At 39.8% G+C, this 24,369-nt stretch overlaps 1 protein-coding gene and 1 pseudogene across 1 annotated transcript; both read left to right on the forward strand.

Moving 5' to 3' along the window:
- The first annotated feature begins 2,796 nt into the window (after positions 1-2,796).
- Positions 2,797-15,171, forward strand: LOC124037041 (SWI/SNF-related matrix-associated actin-dependent regulator of chromatin subfamily E member 1-related-like). The gene is given in 10 exon segments (XM_046351664.1): positions 2,797-2,842; positions 9,837-9,938; positions 10,797-11,000; positions 11,305-11,425; positions 13,207-13,262; positions 13,378-13,447; positions 13,545-13,760; positions 14,082-14,095; positions 14,097-14,215; positions 14,575-15,171. Coding segments are annotated over 9 exon segments (891 nt in total). The 5' UTR covers positions 2,797-2,842; positions 9,837-9,860; the 3' UTR covers positions 14,588-15,171.
- Positions 15,172-16,335: 1,164 nt separating this feature from the next.
- The window catches only part of LOC124037407, a 39,833-nt pseudogene continuing 31,799 nt past the window's right edge, over positions 16,336-24,369 (forward strand).

Consider the following 24,369-nt stretch of genomic DNA (forward strand, 5'->3'; position numbering starts at 1 on the left):
GTAAATCTTCATTTGTAATGATAGTAACCTGTTGTCTAAAAGCAATAATACAGGGTGTTTTTCAAAATGCATACTACTGCTCGAGGCACGCAAATTGAGGGATTGGAGTATGCGAAACGGAGCACAAGAGGGCATTTCTCATGTGTACTCCATTTGTACATATTTTCAAGCATGCATCAAAGCAAGCTTCAACGGAAAGTATACAAAGAAATATGACACAACCATGTAAAAAATGACGCAAAAGTTCTTAACCAATAGCAGACACTATTTGAGCTGAGGTGAGAGAAAAAAAACTTGCCTAACCAATATTTTATCTTGATACGTTAATACATGCTCTGTTAATTTTGGCATATTCATCTGTCTACGTACAGTAGATCGCAAGCCCAGATGTCAATAGGTCTTGCTACTGCTGTTAGATAACCAGAAAGCCACAAAGAATTGACATATCTAGCATAATATTAGTTTAATGTATCTCTGGTTAGCTACATTAAGATTATAATATAGCTAGCTGATAGTTATAAAGTAAAATGGTTGCTTTGTGTCTCGTCTATTGTTGGCATTATCCTGGCTGGAAGAAGGTTGAGTGAATGGGGAGGTGTAATCCAGTAGGGGGAGTGCGAGTATTTAGCAAATGTAATGTTTTATGCATTCTCCACACTCATCCTCACAAAAACATGCACCTAAGAGAACGAATGGTATGTTGAAAGCTATTGTGTAGGTTATATTTAAAGAAATACACTTTTGCTGGGCAACGGGTTTAATACAGAGTACTGGTGACTCCTTACGCCACCCACTCCATTCATTGCCATGAAATACATGGTACATGGGATACTTATTGGCTTGTATAGAACTTTTCTACCTGTCTCAGCTAAAGTGGGGTGGAAAACACTCAACAGGGTCTCTACTAACCAAATATGTGTAGTTTGAGGGGAACTGTGTAATAGACACATGCATTTAAAATCAAATGATATTGTATTGGTTTCACACAAATTTAGCAGATGTTATATTCCGGGTGTAGCGAAATGCTTGTGTTCCTAGCTCCAACAGTGCAGTAATATCTAACAATTCACACATCTAAAAGTAAAATAATGGAATTAAGAAATATATAAATATTAGGATGAGAATACATTGTATGAATATGAAATGTGTAAAGCAGTATGTAAACATTAAAGTGACCAGTGATTCCTTGTCTGTATATTTCAGCAGCCTCTAAGGTGCAGGGTTGAGTAACAGGTGGTAGCCGGCTAGTGATGGCTGTTTAACAGTCAGATGGCCTTGAGATAGAAGCTGTTTTTCAGTCTCTTGTTCCCAGCTTTAATGCACCTGTACTGACCTTACCTTCTGGATGATAGCGGGGTGAACAGGCCGTGGCTCGGATGGTTGACGTCCTTGATGATATTTTTGGCCTTCCTATCACATCGGGTGCTGTAGGTGTCCTGGAGGGCAAGCAGTGTGCCCCCCGGTGATGCGTTGGGCAGACTGCACCACCCTCTGTAGAGCCTTGCATTTCTGGGCGGTGCAGTTGCCATCATTGCCATGCAATACATGGTGGTGGCGGTGATACAGCCCGGCGGGATGCTCTCAATTGTGCAGCTGTAAAAGTTTGAGAGAGTCTTGGGGGCCAAAACAAAATTCTTCAGCCTCCTGAGGTTGAAGAGGCGCTGTTGCACCTTCACCACACTGTCTGTGGGTGGACCATTTCAGATCGTTAGTGATGTGTATGCTGAGGAACTTTCCACCTTCTCCACTGCGGTCCCGTCAATGTGGATAGGGACGTGCTCCCTCTGCTTTTTCCTGAAGTCCACGATCAACTCCTTCATTTTGTTGATGTTGAGGGAGAGGTTATTTTCCTGGCACCACTCCACTAGGGCCCTCACCTCCTCCCTGTAGGCTGTCTCATCATTGTTGGTAATCAGGCCAACTATGGTTGTGTCATTTGCAAACTTGATGATTGAGTTGGAGGTGTGTGTGGCTACGCAGTCATGGATGAACAGGGAGTACAGGAGTGGGCTGAGCACGCACCCTTTTGGGGCCCCAGTGTTGAGGATCAGTGAAGTGGAGGTCCTGCATGTTATATTAATTCCAAAACAAATTAATGTACTGCTGTTTTGTTGAATATCATTTATAAAGACAAACGTGAACACTTTTTTAAATGTTTGCTTCCAGTGTTAAATGCAATGTAAACAATCATGGATGAGCCTGTTAATGACCAAGATTAACCTAATGGTGTTTGCAATGGGTCACCTTTACACATTTAAATCAGCCCAAGTCCAGCCTTGACATGTGCCAAAAAATGCACCAGGTCAATCACTTGGCCTGACAAATAAAATATTTTTGAGGTAGTATCCTTGTAAAATCATGTTGCTATATGTTTATCACCCCAATTATGCATAGTCTCCCAACAATTTTATCAAACCCACCTTGGTCGCAATCAATTCAAAGGTTCACCTCTTGGGTTTTGGACTGATTCATAGATCATAGCCCCCCTCTCAAATTGTAATTTCTGAGAAAATACAAGTGATTATTATTTGGCTTTTGTCTTATTAGAAGTCCTGTCTTATTTAAAGTCTTAATCAAGCACAATATGAGGATTAAATACACTTTTCACCAGTTTTATACAGTTTGTGCTCCTTCCAACCTCCCAATTGCTGCGTAGCATTTCTGACAGAAATCGCTCATTTGACAGGCCTACCTATGAAAGGGGAGGGGCGTCATATCCCTTCAAGCAGAGAAATAGGACAATGGACATTTACACACACCTTAGTTGGACTCAGCTTGGTGAATCAACCTTCAATTTGATCTATTCAGAAACTATTGGAGAGATACCTTGTTGCTTTATCAGGTATGCAACAGTGCTTTTGCTGTTATTGGTAAATTTGGTTTATACTATTACTGTTTGTATGGAGGCCTATATGTGTTAATTTAATAGACCTACATGAGTTTGGGTCAATTCAGGAAGTAATTTGAATTTACAAAATGGAGAGAAAAAGCTTGACATAAATTGCTTGTTCTTATCAGCTTATTTAAAAGTAAATACAAATATATCTCTTTAATTAATTCATTGGCACTGGCAACGCATGGATTTGTGGTGGATGTGACAAATTATGAATTTTCTCATTTGTGACCCCATTTTAGAAAACAGTCAGATGGTAGTAGATGTGATTCCGTGTGCTTATTCTTGAAAGCAGTCTTATTAGAGTGCAATATGAATAAGCTTTGTCACAGTGGCATGCGATACTATGTTTTATATAATTTATCATAGAGAAAATTACTACGTAATACATTTTAAACTCAGAAATGCCTTTGCTGTCCATGATAGACAATCATCATGTCATGAATTACATTTACATTTAAGTCATTTAGCAGACGCTCTTATCCAGAGCGACTTACAAATTGGTGCATTCACCTTATGACATCCAGTGGAACAACCACTTTACATAATCATCCCTGAGCTCGTGAAGTGAGTGCTACTGGAGCGGGCCAGAAAGACGCTCCAGCTTTTGGGAATCTCGCTCATGCTGCAGTCAAATTTGGCACGCTCCTATGGAGACGGATAGCTGCCAAAAGATTGAATGTACAGTTGATGTCGGAAGGTTACATACACCTAGGTTGCAGTCATTAAAACTTGTTTTTCAACCACTCCACAAATTTCTTGTTAACAAACTATGGTTTGGCAAGTCGGATAGGACATCTACTTTGTGCATGACAAAAGTTATTTTTTTCAACAATTGTTTACAGACATTATTTCACATATAATTCACTGTATTACAATTCCAGTGGGTCAGAAGTTTACATACACTAAGTTGACTGTGCCTTGAAACAGCTTGGAAAATTCCAGAAAATTATGTCATTGCTTTAGAAGCTTCTGATAGGCTAATTGACATCATTTGAGTCAATTGGTGGTGTACCCGTGGATGTATTTTCAAGGCCTACCTTTAAACGCAGTGCCTCTTTGCTTGACATCATGGGAAAATCGAAAGAAATCAGCTAGACTTCAAAAAAAAATTATAGACCTCCACAAGTCTGGTTAATCCTTGGGAGCAATTTCCAATCACCTGAAGGTACCACGTTTACTATTGTTTGAACAGATGAACAAGTATAAACACCATGGGACCACGCAGAAGTCATAACGCTCAGGAAGGAGATACATTCTGTCTCCTAGAGATGAATGTCTTTGGTGCAAAAAGTGCAAATCAATCCCAGAACAACAGCAAAGGCAAATGGTCTGTAATTGTAACATGGAGTTTGTATGTTCACAGATGAAACTTCACCTTTACGTTTCATGTTTCACGCATGGCTTTTCTTGCAATCCTAGCAATTTACGTATGGATATTATTACGATCCTAACCTTTTGGCAGGTATCTCACTCCATAGAGGTGTGGCTTAAAGCAATGAGTGACCTATTTAATAACCTCTTAGGGATCCCTTCACGTGCCAATCCCTTTAGTGGGATAGATTTGACAACATCCAGTGAAATTGCAGAGCGCCAAATTCAAACTACAGAAATATCAATATTCACAAGTCAGAAATAACGATATAATAAATGCCTTACCTTTGAAGATCTTCTTTTTGCAATCCCAAATGTCTCATTGACACAATGAATGGTCATTTTGTTTGATAATTTCCTTCTTTATATCCCCAAAATGTAAATTTATTTGGCGCACTTGATTCAGAATTACACCGGTTCCAACTCGCCCAACATGACTACAAAGTATCTAATAAATTACCTGTAAACTTGGTCCAAACATTTCAAACAACGTTCCTAATCCGACCTCAGGTATCCTAAAATGTAAATAATCTATCAAATTTAAGACGGAATAAACTGTTTCTAATACCGAATAAAAACAACATGGAGCGCGTTCCTGTTCACGAGCACCAAAATAGTAGGGACATTAAGAGTGACACATGGAATGAATAGCACACCTTCATTTCTCAAAAGGAAAAACATTGAAAACATCGAATTTCTAAAGACTCTTGACATCTAGTGGAAGCGATAAGAACTGCAATTTGGGCCCTAATTAATCAGGATTCCCATAGAAAACCATTGGAAAACACAATGACCTCAAAAACAATTCCCCTGGATGGATTATGCTCGGGGTTTCGCCTGCCAAATCAGTTATGTTATACTCACAGACATTATTCTAACAGTTTTAGAAACTTCAGAGTGGTTTCTATCCAAATCAACTAATTATATGTATATCCTAGCTTCTGGGCCTGAGTAACAGGCAGTTTACTTTGGGCACGCTTTTCATCTGGATGTGAAAATACTGCCTCCTATCCCTAAGAAGTCAAATATTTGTATAACTAAACCAAGATAGACCACAGGCTGTCGCTTCCAATGGGAATAAATGAGTCATAGTGGACAGAACAAGCAAGGAGGTGGGCAGAGCCAAGTGCGAGCTAGCGAGTTCCAATTGGCGAGTCTATCATACACTTATCTCCCTCACTAGCTTTAAGCACCAACTGTCAGAGCAGCTCACAGATTACTGCACCTGTACATAGCCCACCTATAATTTAGCCCAAACAACTACCTCTTTCCCAATGTATTTAATTTATTTATTTTGCTCCTTTGCACCCCATTATTTTTATTTCTACTTTGCATATTCTTCCATTGCAAAACTACCATTCCAGTGTTTTACTTGCTATATTTTATTTACTTTGCCACCATGGCCTTTTTTGCCTTTACCTCCCTTCTCACCTCATTTGCTCACATTGTATATAGACTTGTTTATACTGTATTATTGACTGTATGTTTGTTTTACTCCATGTGTAACTCTGTGTCGTTGTATCTGTCGAACTGCTTTGCTTTATCTTGGCCAGGTCGCAATTGTAAATGAGAACTTGTTCTCAACTTGCCTACCTGGTTAAATAAAGGTAAAATAAATCAAATAAAAATCTGCATATTTCCATTAGGGAACGCCTACTTTGAAGTGCGCATGTGCAATAACTCAATTTGCCTTTGCACTCCTAAACAACACAACTTTTAAAAACGTTTGCTAAAGTCCACTCTGTTCATAACACATTCTAGTTTTGGGAACAGAACTGTAATTGACATCAAATGTTGATGAGAAAATTTGCGGAATGTCTGCCAAAATCAATGTCGTTCCATCTTCGCCCACTGCCGGCTTCCGCTCACTACCATATTTGGGTAGTCGAGTGGATAAGCCAAGTGGATGCTTCACTTTTATTCATCCAGTGAAATATATGTTTCATTGTTCTATCTGTGAGGAATTGGCCATGCTGACAGCGTTCACCAAACCACAACCTCCCCGTTTTTCAACTGGCCGTTCAGTACAGCATCGTTCAATTGAATGTTACAGAACGTACAAACGTACTGAACGCAGCACATGCCTCGTTGTGTATATAGCTCAGAATTAACTAACCAATCATGTGGGTGTTATTGTGTCAGCCAATCGTCAATGAGAATACGCTCTTCCTGAAGTCATATCAAAGATGGTCGATAAATAAAGATTCATTCGGGCCGTTTACCATTGGAAAATATGGTCAGTTCCGGTCTACTTAAGGGGGTGGCTCTCCCATAGACAGTACACAAATGCGATAGCGGCTGGGTCTGTTCTACTTAGTTAATCGACTTCCATTAGAACAGAAAAAAATAGGGAGTGGGATGTCTCGCTCCATCTTCCGTCTCTGGCGTTAGGTTGAGAGCCCATGATAAGGGGTGAGTAATAAAATATTATCTAGGTTTGCTAAATAATTACATTAAAATTGTATATTAAAATGAATATTATTGTTAGATAAATGTTCTTGTTGGCATATTTCATCACATCTTTGACGCATATGTACCTCCTGTTCAGGGAGTATACTGACCGTTTCCCATTGTCCGTTCCATCGATGTTTGCTAGCCAAAATTAGCTAGCTATTTATTTAGCTCGCTCTACAGTAGCCAACGTTAGAGAAGCCTGGACAAACATATCTTCACGATTACACTTGTATAATCAAAATCAATAAATCATCGTTTTTGGACTATTTTAAGTAGGCTCATTCAGTAGTTTTTACCTGATTTAAGTTAAAGTATGTTAAATCATTTTTAAAGTATAATTTATATTCGTAAAACATACATTGCAAATGATACTGTTTCTGCTTCCTGTTGTCATGTATTTTTCTATTTATGGCTGAGTTGTCAAAACACCGGTTTTAAGTGTACAAATTCATAATCGATATGCTGAAATAAATTGTGATATTGTTAAACCCAATACATAAAAGTTACTCCCTACTACACACTTGTGTTCAGATTTACGTTACTTGTATTTCGCTAAATGAGTACCGTATAAACTGCACACGCACCAATATTTACCAAGTGGTTACTCAAAACTGGAATTTATTAGGTTTGTTATCCTAAATCAATAGCGCGCGCAAATTAAATCACTCACATTGATATAACTTTGATGACGTGTACCGTTTGCGCTCTTAACAGACAGACCTCAATGAACTTGGGTATACTGCTTATATATTTCAATAGATGACAACCTGTCGTAGCCATTTATATCTCAGTGAGGAAATTATTTCGGTAGATGGCTAATACGGAAAAAGAACACTTGACTTATGATTTCAACTAATCACCACCCTCACATCGGTTTCTAAAAGTACGAAAATGTATGCACTCCCTACTATAAATCGCTCTGGATACGAGCGTCTGCTAAATAACTAAAATGTAAATGGCGACAGGGGTTGGCTTTCATTTGAATGATAGCTTAACCTTCAAATCCACGAATTCATGTTTGGCTAGAGAAGTTTATGGGAGGAGCGCCCGATTTTCTTTTTCTAAAACTGTGGTCTAAAAAGTAACGTTACAGCTGCGTTCAGTCCCATTACGTAATGGCGCATACGACAAAATACACTTCTATTAAACCAAATATATGGATATGTTCTAAAAGGTGCTACACAGGATATGTGATTTTTTTTGCATTAAACTTTCAGAAAATGACAATATCTGGCGCTAATGGAATGATAGTGTTTCATAGCATTACTTACCCAACAGTGTCGTGATTGGCTGTGATATTTTCCTATTGATTTCTCCCACAGTGGCATCTGTAGTCAAAATGCGAAAGCTTTTCTGACTTTGTGGCTGTCTTATCTAGTGAACACTGCTGTCATTTCCTGGTTGCACAAATTCTACACTGTTCGCGCAATTTCAGTTTTAGATCGATGTGAAATATCTTTTCAATAACGAAAAAAACGTTTTTTACATATGTTTGAAGCTGGTGGACCAAAACCAAAAGTTACTTTCGGTCCACCAGCTTCGAAACAACTGTTTTGGACCACCAGCTTTTTTGTTATTGAAAATATATTTCACATCGATTTAATTTGTACAATGATTTCCTATACTATTCAGTAATTGTTTTCTCACATAAATAGAAATTGAGCGAACAGTGTAGAATTTCAGCAACCGACAGAGCGACCTGACCAAATTCACATAGAAATGTGAGTTATAGGGCTCATTCTCATTGAAAGAAGCAGCAGATCTGTTATGTGCTCTCTCTCTCTCTCTGACTCCATCATTTTTGTTTTTGTCTTTTACTTTTGGTTTTGTACACCTGCTTCAAACAGATGAAAATGCAATATTTTTGGTTATGGAAAAGACATTTCACAGCGGTTTAAATGGTACAATGATTCTCTACACTATACTTGCTTGTTTTGTCACATAAACTGAAATTAGACAAACTAGAAGTTTAGCAACCAGGAAATGACAGGGCAATTTCTGCATAGTGTACCTTTATGCAATGGATTTTGTGAGATTGTGGAGACTATAATCTTTAATACTAACGTTAGCAATTTGAACTATTTCCTGTAATTATTGTGTGGTGAAAACCTTAGTCTGTGTTGGCTAATGTAGAAACACGTTCTGTCCACCATAGGGAACTTGGCATAATATAGCATAATTTAAATATGTCAAAGTAATTCAATGTATTAATATATAATGATAGTAAATGTAGCACACTCACACATTTTTACAACAATTACATATTTTTCTTCCTACTGTAACCGTGGAGAGAGCTTAAAAATGCTCCTAAGTACAATTTAACTTGGCGCTCTAGGCTAGTGTCCATAGGGTCTGTGCAGCAGGCTAACACCACTCTTGTAGCTAGCTAGCTTATATTTCTATTCTGTTCAAAGGCAAATTGGCTCTGGAAGCCAAAACAGCCAATTACTTTAATCTAACCGCAAATCTCAAATTGCGGTACGGTTCTAGAAACATAAATCCCCATACTTTCATATCAAATCAAAATAATTTCACAAATGCAAAACACCCATTTACTGTACACTGTTTGAACCGGTTTTAACACAGTAGCAGTCGGCTGTCATTTTCAGTGACAACATTTTTGTGGCATCTATTTTTGTTTACACCGGTGTTCGAAGACTCAGATGGCTAGTCCACTCTGTCTTCAGTATTTTTTCCGTAAACAAGCGCTTTAGCATGGAAATATGACCATCTGGGAACCCAAACTCTATAAAGATGTTTATCAATTTAACCTTTTGTTTCTTGAAAACAATTTCTCGCTAATATGAAAGATAGGGTCTTTATGCTTCCTAAAACGTAATTCAAGTGATGCGTGGTAATGTTCAATCCGAGCATCAGCGCTCTTAACAAAACTCCCTCGTACAGAAGACGCCTTCGTCCGGTGACTCGTATGTGTAATGTAAAGGAACTGAGAGTCATGATCAAGAGCTAGGTTATATTTAGAATAACAAACTACAGATCTGATATAGTCCCGTCCTTCATATAACCATATTCCTCTGACAAACTCGATGAGTATAAAGTACTAATAACTTCCTAGACCTGTTTTCGATTCATATGTAATATATCCCACTTGCAGATCAATCACTGGGATAACGATATCATGGGTGGTGTGAAGCAGGAGCAAAATGACGGACCTCCACCAAGAGGCACGCAGTCCTCTGATGCAGTACAAGAAGAGGCAAGAGAAGGGCAATTGGCCCCATACTGACATGAATAACAGTACTGTCTCTACTCTGTGTAAACACAGACTACCCACTGTATGGTTATCTCATTGTTTCCTACGTGTTGTTACCATTCTATGACCTGATCTAGCTTAAAGGCCCAATGCAACCGTTTTTATCCTAATAGCAAATACTTTCTGTGTAACAGTTTAAGTCCCTTACTGTAATAGTTTTCCATTAAAATTGGTCAAAAAGAAACAAATAGCTTTTCACCAAAACTATTTCCCAAGCAAGAATTTAGCAAGGACTGTCTGGACTGGTCTGAGTGGAGAGGGATATGTAATGGTTAGTGCAATCCAGGCTCCTTGGGACATGCCAACCATAAACCTTAACCATTTTACATTTCAACTTGAATGGGGTGATGTCAGAGTTGGACATACCAAGGATCTCACTTAGACTTTTCCGATATGTAATCTAAAAACTAGCGGTTTGGAACTCTCTTACTTATTGGTCTGTATTAACTTATGCCACTTGGCGACGTCACTAGGCAAGCCAAAACTCCACCCATGGAAAACCTGCTGATTAGAAGGTCCTGTGTAGATTGTGTTTTCAACCAGCAACTATCAGGAAATAACTCTGATCAAATTTCTAAACAGTTTTACAGTGTTTGTTTCATCAGCTGTTGTACAATATGAAACAAAACCCATGAGAAACATAATTTTGACTGCATTGGCCCTTTAAATTGGAGAAGAGCATAAACATTGTGATGATGATGATGATGCCATGCTATGTTTCCTGATTCTTGATACACACTTTCACATTGCTAGCAATTATAATTTCATCCTGGATCGCATGTCTGTTCTCTTTCTGTACAGCCTGTGAAGAAGAGAGGTTGGCCCAAGGGTAAGAAGAGAAAGAAGGTGTTGCCCAATGGTCCCAAGGCACCAGTGACCGGATATGTGCGTTTCCTGAATGAACGGCGGGAGCAGATCCGTGCCAAACACCCCGACCTGCCCTTTCCAGAAATCACCAAGAGGTTGGGTGCAGAGTGGAGCCGCTTAGCACCTCATGACAAACAGGTACCTTCAGGCTTTATGGGTCGGATAGAGAAATGTAGTTGTAGGAACAGTTACACACTTTTTTGCCACAGCTTTGTATTTAGTGGCAGTGCATTCAGTAGCATTGTGCATCATTTTATGCATAGTTATATTGATATTAATATTTATAGACTAGTCAGATCTGTTTGATAAGCCCAGGTCGGCCTTCACAACTACAGGCTATCATGTTGAGGAGAAGCCTGGGAATGCAAGCTACCAGTGTATTGAGATCTCTTCTGTGTGTGTCTGGAGTGGACTGAAGTTTGCTTGTGTGCTGACCTGATAGCGCTTCCTGGATGAGGCAGAGCGAGAGAAGCTGCAGTATGCCCAGGAGCTGAGAGAATACCAACAGAGTGAAGCCTATCAGATCACCAGTGCCAAGATCCAGGACAAGAAGGTCAAGCGAGGTCAGACTTGTGACGCATCTAACTTATTAGATGAGATATGTGACACGTCTACCTTCTACAGTGGGACAAAAAAAAGTATTTAGTCAGCCACCAATTTGTGCAAGTTCTCCCACTTAAAAAGACGAGTCCTGTAATTTTCATCATAGGTACACTTCAACTATGACAGACAAAATGAGAGAGAAAAAATCCAGAAAATCACATTGTAGGATTTTTAATGAATTTAATTGCAAATTATGGTGGAAAATAAATATTTGGTCAATAACAAAAGTTTATCTCAATACTTTGTTATATACACTTTATTGGCAATGATAGAGGTCAAATGTTTTCTGTAAGTCTTCACTTTTCACACTGTTGCTGGTATTTTGGCCCATTCCTCCATGCAGATCTTCTCTAGAGCAGTGATGTTTTGGGGCTGTTGCTGGGCAACACAGACTTTCAACTCCCTCCAAAGATGTTCTATGTGGTTGAGATCTGGAGACTGACTAGGCCACTCCAGGACCTTGAAATGCTTCTTACAAAGCCACTCCTTCGTTGCCCGGGCAGTGTGTTTGGGATCATTCTCATGCTGAAAGACCCAGCCACGTTTCATCTTCAATGCCCTTGCTGATGGAAGGAGGTTTTCACTCAAAATCTCACGATACATGTCCCCATTCATTCTTTCCTTTACACGGATCAGTTGTCCTGGTCCCTTTGCAGAAAAACAACCCAAAAGCATGATTTTTCCACCCCCATGCTTCACAGTAGGTATGGTGTTCTTTGGATGCAACTCAGCATTTTTTGTCCTCCAAATACGACGAGTTGAGTTTTTACCAAAAAGTTAAATTTTGGTTTCATCTGACCATATGACATTCTCCCAATCTTCTTCTGGATCATCATATAATAATAATAATAATAATATCCAAATGCTCTCTAGCAAACTTCAGACGGGCCTGGACATGTACTGGCTTAAGCAGGGGGACACGTCTGGCACTGCAGGATTTGAGTCCCTGGCGGCGTAGTGTGTTACTGATGGTAGGCTTTGTTACTTTGGTCCCAGCTCTCTGCAGGTCATTCACTAGGTCCCCCTGTGTGGTTCTGGAATTTTTGCTCACTGTTCTTGTGATCATTTTGACCCCACGGGGTGAGATCTTGCGTGGAGCCCCAGATCGAGGGAGATTATCAGTGCTCTTGTATGTATTCCATTTCCTAATAATTGCTCCCACAGTTGATTTCTTCAAACCAAGCTGCTTACCTATTGCAGATTCAGTCTTCCCAGCCTGGTGCAGGTCTACAATTTTGTTTCTGGTGTCCTTTGACAGCTCTTTGGTCTTGGCCATAGTGGAGTTTGGAGTGTGACTGTTTGAAGTTGTGGACAGGTGTCTTTTATACTGATAACAAGTTCAAACAGGTGCCATTAATACAGGTAACGAGTGGAGGATAGAGGAGCCTCTTAAAGAAGAAGTTACAGGTCTGTGAGAGCCAGAAATCTTGCTTTTTTGTAGGTGACCAAATACTTATTTTCCACCATAATTTGCAAATAAATTAATTAAATGATTAAGTGACTTTCTGGATTTTGTTTCTCATTTTGTCTGTCATAGTTGAAGTGTACCTATGATGAAAATGACAGGCCTCTCTCATCTTTTTAAGTGGGAGAACTTGCACAATTGGTTGCTGACTAAATACTTTTTTGCCCCACTGTATTTCGTTAGTTTGACAGGGTGGTTAAAACTGTTCCTTTCAGTTTTTGTCTTTTGTTCATTTTTCTTCCTTGAGCATTTAAATAACGGGATCTTCTTTTTCAGAAGAGTCTCCATCTGTCATTATCAATGCTAACAGTTCTGGATCAGCTGCTCTGAAGGTACAGTTAGCCTTACATAATGTGTTGTGTTTCTGAATAGAGGTTATGAGTAGGCTGACTTCTGATTTTGTGCCATGTGTTAACGGGTTGATTTGTTTTGAATTATGTCCTCCAGGGTTCAGATCATCTGTCCAACAGATTTGATGTTCCAATATTTACAGAGGAATTCCTGGACCAGAACAAGGGTATGAGACAGGCAGAGGAGTGTCTCTGGGACAAACACTGTTTCAGTGAAGAAAGTTCTAGCTATTTCCTTACTAATGGTTGTTTCTTTGCTCCCAGCCCGGGAAGCGGAGCTGCGGCGTTTACGCAAAGCAAATGTGGAATTTGAGGAGCAGAACGCAGTGTTGCAGAAGCACATTTCAGACATGTACAGTGCTAAGGAGAGACTGGAAGCTGAACTGGGTCAGGATGAGCTCCGGACGCAGGCTCTGCACAGGCACCTGCTGGCTATCAAACACACCCTTGTCAGCAGCCTGTCCACTGTGGCCCTGCCAGGTCAGAACCATGTCACTGGGCTCTCTCATTCATCTCGGTACCTGATAGCACAGTCTCCCTGTATGATTTGGTTGCTTTTACTTATGTTGAAGTTTCCTTACCATGAAAGTAGTTTGTAGACGTAAAAACTAAACGTGTTTGTTGATGAATTGGCCAAAATCAACATTGATGACTTGTCCTTCGCAAGACATTTTGAAACATACAGATTTTGTTCTGTTTTCAAAATATTTTAAACTACAATATTTGTTTATTTCTTCCATCAACCCCCAATATTGTCCATATAGTAATTGAATCCTTAGTTTCACTACACTTTCTCTCCAGGCACGGGTGAGACCCCCCTCTCTTGGTACCCTGGACTCTTACCTGAGTCGCCTGAGTGGTACTCTGGAGAGCAATCCTCATGAGCACCGTGCCTTGCTGGCTCAGCTTCACGATGTCCTTTCTCACCTTGACAGGTAACACACCCGTGAGAAGGTCTAATACCTTGAGTTGTACTGAGTTATGTCAGGGAACATACATGACCTACAGTCTTGTGCATTTCCATTCATATACAGTGGGGCAAAAAAGTATTTAGTCAGCCACCAATTGTGCAAGTTCTCCCACTTAAAAAGATGAGAGGCCTGTAATTTTCATCTTTTTAAGTGGGAGAACTTGTACAATTGGTGTCTGACTAAATACTTTTTTTGCCCCACTGTACAATGTTGTGTCAAATTTAAACACTTGCTAGATCTGCATGCATACAGTACAACAACTTACCTTGTTGTTATGGATGGTCACACTGTTCTAACAGTCTCCTCCCTCACCTTATTTTCAGTGAGAAACTATGAGACTACCTCCACACCCATTCCCACTTGATGTGGATCCCAGATGGTGCAACGACAGGTCCAATCAGTGCCCATCGCAGTGTAGTCAAGGGATAGGTGGGATGTCTATCTGATGTAACAGATAAAACACAACGTTCAGTCCATATACCATTACTCTGTGGTACATCTGCATGTGTGTACAGTTTTGGTGGCGAATATAAGCCTTTGAGGCTTGGTGTGAACAGTCATTATGTCAACTGCCTTAACTGGTTCCATCTGTAGTTCATTTGGTTTGTTAAATGGAAGAAACAGTTGACCTGCCTTTTATGGCATTTGGAGTGAATTAAGAGTTTTTCAAGTGAAGCCACTTGGAAATGAGGAGGTTGTTGAAGTGTACTGGTGTCCAATGAGAGGCAAAATGAACTGGAAAAGATTATAGCAATGTTTTCAGAATACGTTTTTGTATTGTAATTGATATTAGTTTTGTGGTGGGCAGTTTTGGATTAAGGGATTTTTTTTTGTCATGGTTTATTTGCGTTAATTCAAATCGGATGTTTGTCTTCTTTGTAATTGTTTTATCAATTTGCAATAAAAGTAAATGTGTGTAATTTTCCAGATGTCATTAAGGATGAGTGTGACGCACATAGAGCCTATAGTGACGCATGGAGGATGTTGTCTGAAATGGCCTGATGACTCAATAGCCGCCGATAGCACCTGTTGGCCCCACTTAACAATGGACAGAAGTATTTTGGACAGACTTGTCTGATCTTAGTTGCTAGATCCCCACCAGAGGGTGGTATAGCTCCATTTAGAAACGTCAGCTTGATTGGGTTGTACACAGTTTCTTTAAATTTGAGTTAATTTCATAATTTTCCATTCATGGATTGACTTTTCAATCCACTCTCAGTATTGACAGGTTTAATTTAGATCTTCTTGATTCACTGTAGGCCTTTCCCAATGTGTTTTTACTATAGAAAACACTTAATTAAAGCAGCAATCGGTAGTATAAACGATAGTGTTGTCCCTGTTTCGTTTCAAATCTGGGGGCTTGAGAAATGTAACCACTCAAATTCATAGGCAGAGCTATGGATGCAAGGACTGAACAGCCATGATATCAAAATTATAGTTTTAATGATGTTTTAAGGGAAAATAGTGTTTCTTTACAGACGTTGCAGTAAAACAAGCTTATATTTTGGGTTCTGATGAGGTGAGACAGTTGAACTAAACTCGTGAGGCATTTATCAATTATATTCTTCAAGAATAAATGGGTGCAAATCATACATTTTTAAGTGAAAAAATGTACAGTGAATATTGCAACAGCTGATTGCCCCTTTCCAAGGACAAAACCAATTCCAGTTTTCTCCTCAAAATATGCCCTGTAATATGTTTCTAAAAGCTTGGATTGGAACAAGGACATGCAGAGTAATTCTAGGCACAGAATATAATTATGTCAGGGTAAATATGGCATGTAAGATATTCAATAGCTTACTTCTCTACTTTAATGTAATTCCTTATTTTTTTACACAAAGTACGCACTAGGGTAAATCTACTTGCTTGTAGTCATCCTTGGTAGTGGACTTGAAGACTCTTTATAATCCTATTTTAGGTCCAGTTAACTGAGATTAGAAGATGTAGTAGTCTACATTTGAGATTTTCAGCGGTGCCACGTAACGTTGAGGTAGAGTGTTCCGACTGCCAAACAGCATTGGTCCATCCGGTCCTCACTACCCTGACGTCACTCTTGGGAACTGTCCTTACAGTGGTGGTGCTGAACAAGATGGCTGTGAGTCGGGGAGCGGAGAGCTGAAGAGGATGAAATATACCTCTCCTCCCTCCCCCAAAATTGATCCTGACTCAGTGGGTGAGAGGGAAAGGTCAGATTTTTGTATTTTTTTTAATGTCACATAGCAGTGACACGCAATAGCTTAGTTGTGAAGCGGAGCTGATCACGTCAACCTATTTATACAGGCTATAGAGACAGATATCTACTCCGGATTGAAGCTGGTGGACGTCTGGGAGCGATCATAGCAAGAGCTAAGAGATGTCATTGCTGTGTGTTGGAGGTAAGCGATAAAAACAAACATATTTCAAGCTTGGGGTAGCCTACTGGCTGTCGAGAGAAATGCTCTTGTTAAGTCAGGTAACCAGCTGCTTCGCGGGCTGTTTTCTTCAATGAATCTCATTGCAGCTGATTCTGCTATAAAATGTATCAATTGTGGTTTTATAAATTAAGCGCGTTTTACTAAATGTGATTTAAGTTGGCTGTTAACTGAATAAATTGACAGTAGGTTTTAATTGTGTTTGGTTGTCAACGCAACCAAATATCAACATTGGAAGGAGATGTATATTTTGTACCGCTGACTTAGTCTGACATTAATTCCAGTTTTTCTGAACCAAACATATCTAAGTTAAAGAATGATCCTATCAAATCAAACTTTAAATGCACTTTAATAAAGTTTGATCTGATTTACTATTCTTTTAACTTTGGTTAATTTTTGGTTGAAATAGGGATGTGAATCCAAGATATTCCTTATTAACTTGAATATTACATTTGACATCAACCAAAGCTTGAAACCCTAGGCCTATATACCTAGGCCTATATATATTGTCTATTTGTTGTTGGACCCTGGGTTGAATTGAAACAGTAGCTGTTGATGACTTCGCAAATGCTATAATATTATAGGCCTAAATATTATCACTGATGATATATGACTTAGAGAGAGGGTATGGTTACATTTCATTTGCTCTGCTAAACCTTCCCTTTGGAATGACTTTGATAGCAACAGTGAATATATATTTAGTAATGAGATCTCTCAATAATCATTCTCACGATAGCTCATTGGCAGTAGTCAGACAAATATCAAAGCTAAATATGGCTGGGTTTGATTAAAACCCTGGATGGGCAGCCTGGTCTCAGACTAGACGTAACATAGTAAATGTAATCTGAGACACTAAAATTAGGATGATAAATTCCGTGTGGTATGGTTACATAAGACAGAGGGTTACTTAAGGCAATAACGAAAGGAGGGTGGTTGGTCGGGGTGGATGGGTAGGCGAATCTCATCATCAGCATTTCAGTTAATTAAAAACTTTTCAACTAATTACTCCTTTTTAGCTACTTTGCAACTACTTAGTATGTTAGCTAACCATTCCCCTAACCCTTACCGTAACCATTTTAGCTAACCCTAAACCTAACCTTAACCCTTTAACCTAACTCCTAACCCTAAACAAGGGTTGTCTATGTTGAAAATTGCTTACCATTGCTTACCATGATGACATAACTATGTTGTTGAATTTTGCCCTCAAAACAACAGTTGACGACTTTTTGCAAATCCATGTATTTTCCACAGATTCCACATCACAATACGTTGACAAATTCCATTGAAATCATGCCGATTCAACCAGTTTGTGCCCAGTGGACTGTGTCGCTTTTGGTCATCTAATGATGATTGCATTTCTTATGACAACCTTCCTCTTGAGAAATCATGAGTTTCCAAGGAAATGTGCTGAATGCAGCCTTTCAGTGCCGTGACCACAGTAGATTGCCTCTAGCACTAGCCTACTATGTTGAATCAGTGTTGTTGACCATATACCTCTTCTAAAATGATTTGATTGTTTGTGTGAAATACATTTCTCAGTGGATGATAAGTGTGTCCAAGAGATTTTACCCTGGGCCATGGGGTATTGGTGTCCCTAAGCAATTTACTCTCCCAGTTACTCTCCAAACAAAACACCCAAAAGCAAATGTTTGGTAAGTTTAAAACAGCAAAACCAACGGGGAAAAAACTCGTTGAATCAACATAGTTTCCACCTAATTTCAACAAAACAATTCAGAGTGCTGATGTTGAATCAATGTGCAAAACTGATTGGATTTGCAAATAGTGATCAAGGTAAGGGAATTTAGCCTTTTTCTTCACCCAACTTTTAACTTAAATTCAATGTCATGGTGAAATCTTTTGTTGATTTCAAGTTGAATTCATGTTGACAATTCAACTAAATTTCAACCAAAACTAGATGATTAACTGACATCAGAGCACCTTTGGAATAGTCTTGTAACGCTGAGAGTCTGGAAGCAAGTTCAGGGAGTGAGTATTTTATTAAAATAAACACAACATAATACAAAACAAGACACACTAACAGCACACAGACATGAAACAATCACGCCTGGGGAAGGAACCAAAGGGAGTGACATATATAGGGCAATCAAGGAGCTGAGGGTAATCAAGGAGGGTAATCAAGGAGGTGATGGAGTCCAGGTGATTGTCATTATGCGCTGATGCCTGAACCGATGGTGACAGGTGTGCGCCATAACGAGCAGCCAGGTGACAAGTCTGTTTTTGGGTCAGGTTGTTTGAACATCAGCAGTTTTGTGAATCCTTTTGACCCTCTGTAACTTGTCTATTTTAATTTGTTAGTAGCCTGCCTGTCATAGATTAGGGCAGTTCTATGTTATTGTCACACATCAAGGTACTATATGTAGAGGTAGAGCAACATGCCACCCTCAGCAAACCAAACCGCCCACTCCAAAGTGTTTGTGACAGGATATGTTCTTGGCACCGTAGTTGTATAAACAAGCTGACTGCACAGATGTCAGGATTGAGACAGATCCCCAGATGTACCCTCAATATCCTCACGCTTTGTTGGCATAGCAACCCTCTATTCTCTGGCATTTGGGTTCTTTCCCATTAGCATTGAGTGTACAGCTATGTCAGTGGTTATTTTTGGTTGACATCCAGTTGCCACGGTGAGCTTGAGAGACTTCACACGGGCATTTCTAGGTCTTTAACACATGTAGATATGGCAGCGACAACAACCCAGGGGAGAGAAAGCGTCCCCACTGTTACAATTTCTTGTAAATGCATGATTATAACTCGGCCTATGCAGTGCTTTAAGAACATATTCACACCCCCTGACTTTTTCTAAATTGTGTTGTCCTACAGACTGAATTTAAAATGGATGACACTCAGATTTCGTTTCTCACTGGCCTACACACAATACCCCATAATGTCAGTGGAATTAGTATTATTTTATTATAATGTTTTTACAAATTAATCAAAGAAATAAAAGCTGAAATGTCTTGAGTCAATAAGTATTACATCCCTTTGTTATGGCAAGCCTAAATGTGCTTAACAAGTCACATAACTTCCATGGACTCTGTATGCAATAATAGTGTTGTAAAATATTTTTGAACGACTACCTCATCTCTGCATGCACCTCACATACAATTATCTGTAAGGGGCCTCAGTTGAGCAGTGCATTTCAAAAACAGATTCAACCACAAAGACCAGGGAGGTTTTCAAAGAAAGGCACCTATTGGTAAAAATAAAAAGTAGACTTTGAATATCCCTTTGAGCATGGTGAAGTTATTCATTACACTTTGGATGGTGTATCAATAGACCCAGTCACGACAAAGGTACAGGCGTCCTTCCTAACTCAGTTGCCGGAGAGGAAGGAAACTGCTCGGGGATTTCACCATGAGCCCAATGATGACTTTTAAACAGTTACAGAGTTTAATGGATATGATAGGAGAAAACTGAGGATAGGTGAAAAACATTGTAGTAACTCCACAATACTAACCTAATTGACAGAGCGAAAGAAGGAAGCCTGTACAGAATACAAATATTCCAAAACATGTATCCTGTTTGCAACAAGGCACTTAAGTAATACTGCAAAATACTTGGCACAGACTTAAATACAAAGTGTTATGTAGTACCACTTTCCATATGTTCAAGTATAGTTGTGACTGCATCATGTTATGTGTATGCTTGTAATTGTTTAGTACTGGGGAGTTTTTCAGGAAAAAAATTAATGGAATGGAGCTAACCACTGGCAAAATCCTAGAGGAACACCTGGTTCAGTATGCTTTGCATCAGACACTGGGAGATGAATTCACCTTCCAGCAGGACAATAACCTAAAACACTCACCAAATCTACACTCAAGTTGCTTACCAAGAAGTCAGTGAATGTTCCTGAGTGGCTGAGTTACATTTAGACTTACAGTTGAAGTCGGAAATTTAAATACACCTTAGGCAAATACATTTAAACTCAGTAGAAATTCCCTGTGTTAGGTCAGTTAAGATCACCACTTTATTTTAAGAATGTGAAATGTCAGAATAATAGTAGAGAATTATTTATTTCAGCTTTTATTTCATTCATCACATTCCCAGTGGGTCAGAAGTGTACATACACTCAATTAGTATTTGGTAGCATTGCCTTTAAATTGTTGAACTTGTGTTAAAGGTTTTGGGTAACCTTCCACAAGCTTCCCACAATAAGTTGGGTGAATTTTGGCCCATTCCTTCTGACAGAGCTGGTGTAACTGAGTCAGGTTTGTAGGCCTCCTTGCTCGCACATGAATTTTCAGTTCTGCCCACAAATATTCTATAAGATTGAGGTCAGGGCTTTGTGATGGCCACTCCAATACCTTGACTTTGTTGTCCTTAAGCCATTTTGCCACAACTTTGGAAGTATGCTTGGGGTCATTATCCATTTGGAAGACTCATTTGCGATCAAGCTTTAACTTCCTGACTGATGTCTCGAGATGTTGCTTCAATATATCCACACATTTTCGTCCCTCATGAAGTCATCTATTTTGTGAAGTGCACAAGTCCCTCCTGCAGCAAAGCACCTCCACAACATGATGCTACCACCCCCGTACTTCACGGTTGGGATGGTGTTCTACAGCTTGCAAGCCTCCTCCTTTATCCTCCAAACATAACGATGGTCATTATGGTCAAACAGTTTTATTTTTGTTTCATCAGACAAGAGGACATTTCTCCAAAAAGTATGATCTTTGTCCCCATGTGCAGTTGCAAACCTTGCTGAGCGGCCTTTCAGGTTATGTCGACATGGGACTTGTTTTACTGTGGATATAGATACTTTTGTACTTGTTTCCTCCAGCATCTTCACAAGGTCCTTTGCTGTTGTTCTGGGAGTGATTTGTACTTTTCGCACCAAAGTACGTTTATCTTTAAGAGACAGAATACATCTTCTTCCTGAGCGGTATGACTTCTACATGATCCCATGATGTTTATACTTGCGTACTATTGTTTATACAGATGAACATGGTACCTTCAGGCATTTGGAAATTGCTCCCAAGGATGAACCAGACTTGAGGAGGTTTCCAACATATTTTCTGAAGTCTTGGCTGATTTATTTTGATGTTCTCATGATGTCAAGCAAAGAGGGACTGAGTTTGAAGGTAGGCCTTGAAATACACCCACAGGTACACCTCCAATTGCCTCAAATTATGTCAATTCGCCTATCAGAAGCTTCTAAAGCCATGACATAATTTTCTGGAATTTTCCAAGCAGTTTAAGGGCACAGTCAACTTAGTGTATGTAAACTTCTGACCGACTGGAATTGTGATACAGTGAATTATAAGAGAAATAATCTGTCTGTAAACAATTATTGGAAAAATTACTTGTGTCATGCACAAAGTAGATGCCCTAACTGTCTTGCCAAAACTATAGTTTGTTAACAAGAAATGTGTGGAGTGGTTGAAAAACAAGTTTTAATGATTCCACCCTAAGTGTATGTAAACTTCCGACATCAACTGTATATCTACTTGAAAATCTATGGCAACACCCGAAAATGATTGTTTACTGATGATCAACAACCAATTTGACAGAATTTGAAGATTTTTTAAAATAATAATGGGCAAATGTTGCACAATCCAGGTGTGGAAAGCTCTTAGAGACTCACAGTACCAGTCAAAAGTTAGGACGCACCAACTCATTCAATGTTTTTTCTATATTTTTACTATTTTCTACATTGCAGAATAATAGTGAAAACATAAACTTTGAAATAACACATATGGAATCATGTAGTAATGAAAAAAGTGTTAAACAAATCAAAATATATTTTGGATTCTTCAAAGTAGCCACCCTTTGCCTTGATGACAGATTTGCACACTCTTGGCATTCTCTTAACCAGCGAAACCTGAAATGCTTTTCCAACAGTCTTGAAGGAGTTCCCACATATGCTGAGCACTTATTGGTTGCTTTTTCTTCACCCTGCGGTCCAACTCATCCCAAACCATCTCAATTGGGTTGTTAACAGGACAATGACTCAACACGCCTAAAGGACCGACACTGCCCTTACTGCATTTGAGACCTTCAAATGCCTCTTCACCTATGCACCCATCCTTAGGCAGCCCGATTCTACCCTTCCTTTTGTTCTGGAGGTGGATGCATCCGAGGTTGGAGTGGGAGCAGTTCTCTCTCAGCAGGTCGGGACACCTCCCAAATTACACCCATGTGGCTTATTTTCCAAGAAACTGTCACCTGCTGAGAGGAACTATGATGTTGGGAACCGACAGCTTCTCGGCATTAAGCTGGCTATCGATGAGTGGTGCTGCTGGTTAGAGGGAGCTCATCACCCATTCCTTGTTCTTACCGACCACCGCAATTTGGAGTACTTAAGAAGTGCTAAGAGGCTCAACCCCAGACAGGTTCCCTGGGCACTCTTCTTCACCTGATTCAACTTCCTAGTCACCTACCTGCCCTGCAAGAAAAATGGGAAGGCTGATTCCTTATCCCGTCTATTTGACGCCTCTTTCTCTAACCCAGCTCCCGAGCCCATCCTGCCGCCATCTTGTGTTGTGGGACCCATACAGTGGGAAATCCAAGCAGGCATCCAAGAGGCTCTACGCCATGACCCAGCACCTCCAGGAACCCCTGCAGGCAAGACCTAACTAATGCTGTGGTGCCATACCTCGCTGAGTTCTGGGCATCCCAGAATCACCCGGACCACGGAGCTACTGCGCAAGTTCTTGTGGTCATCAGCCGATGTCCAGGATTATGTTCTTTCCTGTCCCGTCTGTGCTTGGGCAAAGAGCCCTCGCCAACTACCTACCGGTAAGCTCAAGCCTTTACCTACACCACACAGACCATAGACCCGTATCGCCATGGATCTGCCGGACTCTTCGGGCCTCATGACTATTTTAGTTGTAGTGGACCGGTTCTCCAAGATGTGCCAACTCATCACCCTTCCGCATCTACCTAATGCCATGGAAATTGCCAAGAGCATTTTCCAACAGGTGTTTGTCTGTATGGGATCCCGGAAGATATCGTTTCGAATCAGGGACATCAGCCTATCCTCTGGATACCATCCCCAAACCAACGGGCAGACGGAATGCCTGAATCAGGAAATGGGGAAGTACCTTCGCCAACACTGCACCCACCAACCACAAGAGTGGAGTCGCTATCTAGCTTGGGCCGAATACACACAGAACTCCCTGGTGCATTCCTCAATCCATCTCATCCCTTTTCAGTGTGTCCTCGGATACTTTTGCAATGCACTGTACCACCCTTACCTTGTCACAACACAACTCATTGGCTCAAACGAATTAAGAAGGAAAGAAATTCCACAAATGAACTTTTAACAAGGCACACCTGTTAATGGAAATGCATTCCAGGTGACTACCTCATGAAGCTGGTTGAGAGAATGCCAAGCATGTGCAAAGCTGTTATCAAGGCTTTTGGATTTGTTTAACACTTTTCTGGTTACTACATGATTCCATATGTGTAATTTCATAGTTTTGATGTCTTTACTATTATTCTAAAATGTAGAAAATAATAAAAATAAAGAAAAACCTTCAAATGATTCGGTGTGTTCAAACGTTTGACTGGTACTGTACCTTGAAAGACTCACAGTTCTAATCTCTGCCAAAGATGCTTCTACAAAGTATCGATTCAGGGGTGTGAATACCTATGTAAATTAGATATTGCTGTAGTTCTATTTCATTTTAAAAAATCTAAAAACATGTTTTTCGTTTTGTCATTATGGGGTATTGTGTGCAGATG

Source organism: Oncorhynchus gorbuscha, linkage group LG06 (genome assembly GCF_021184085.1).
Source record: "Oncorhynchus gorbuscha isolate QuinsamMale2020 ecotype Even-year linkage group LG06, OgorEven_v1.0, whole genome shotgun sequence".
Taxonomy (NCBI): Eukaryota; Metazoa; Chordata; class Actinopteri; order Salmoniformes; family Salmonidae; genus Oncorhynchus; species Oncorhynchus gorbuscha.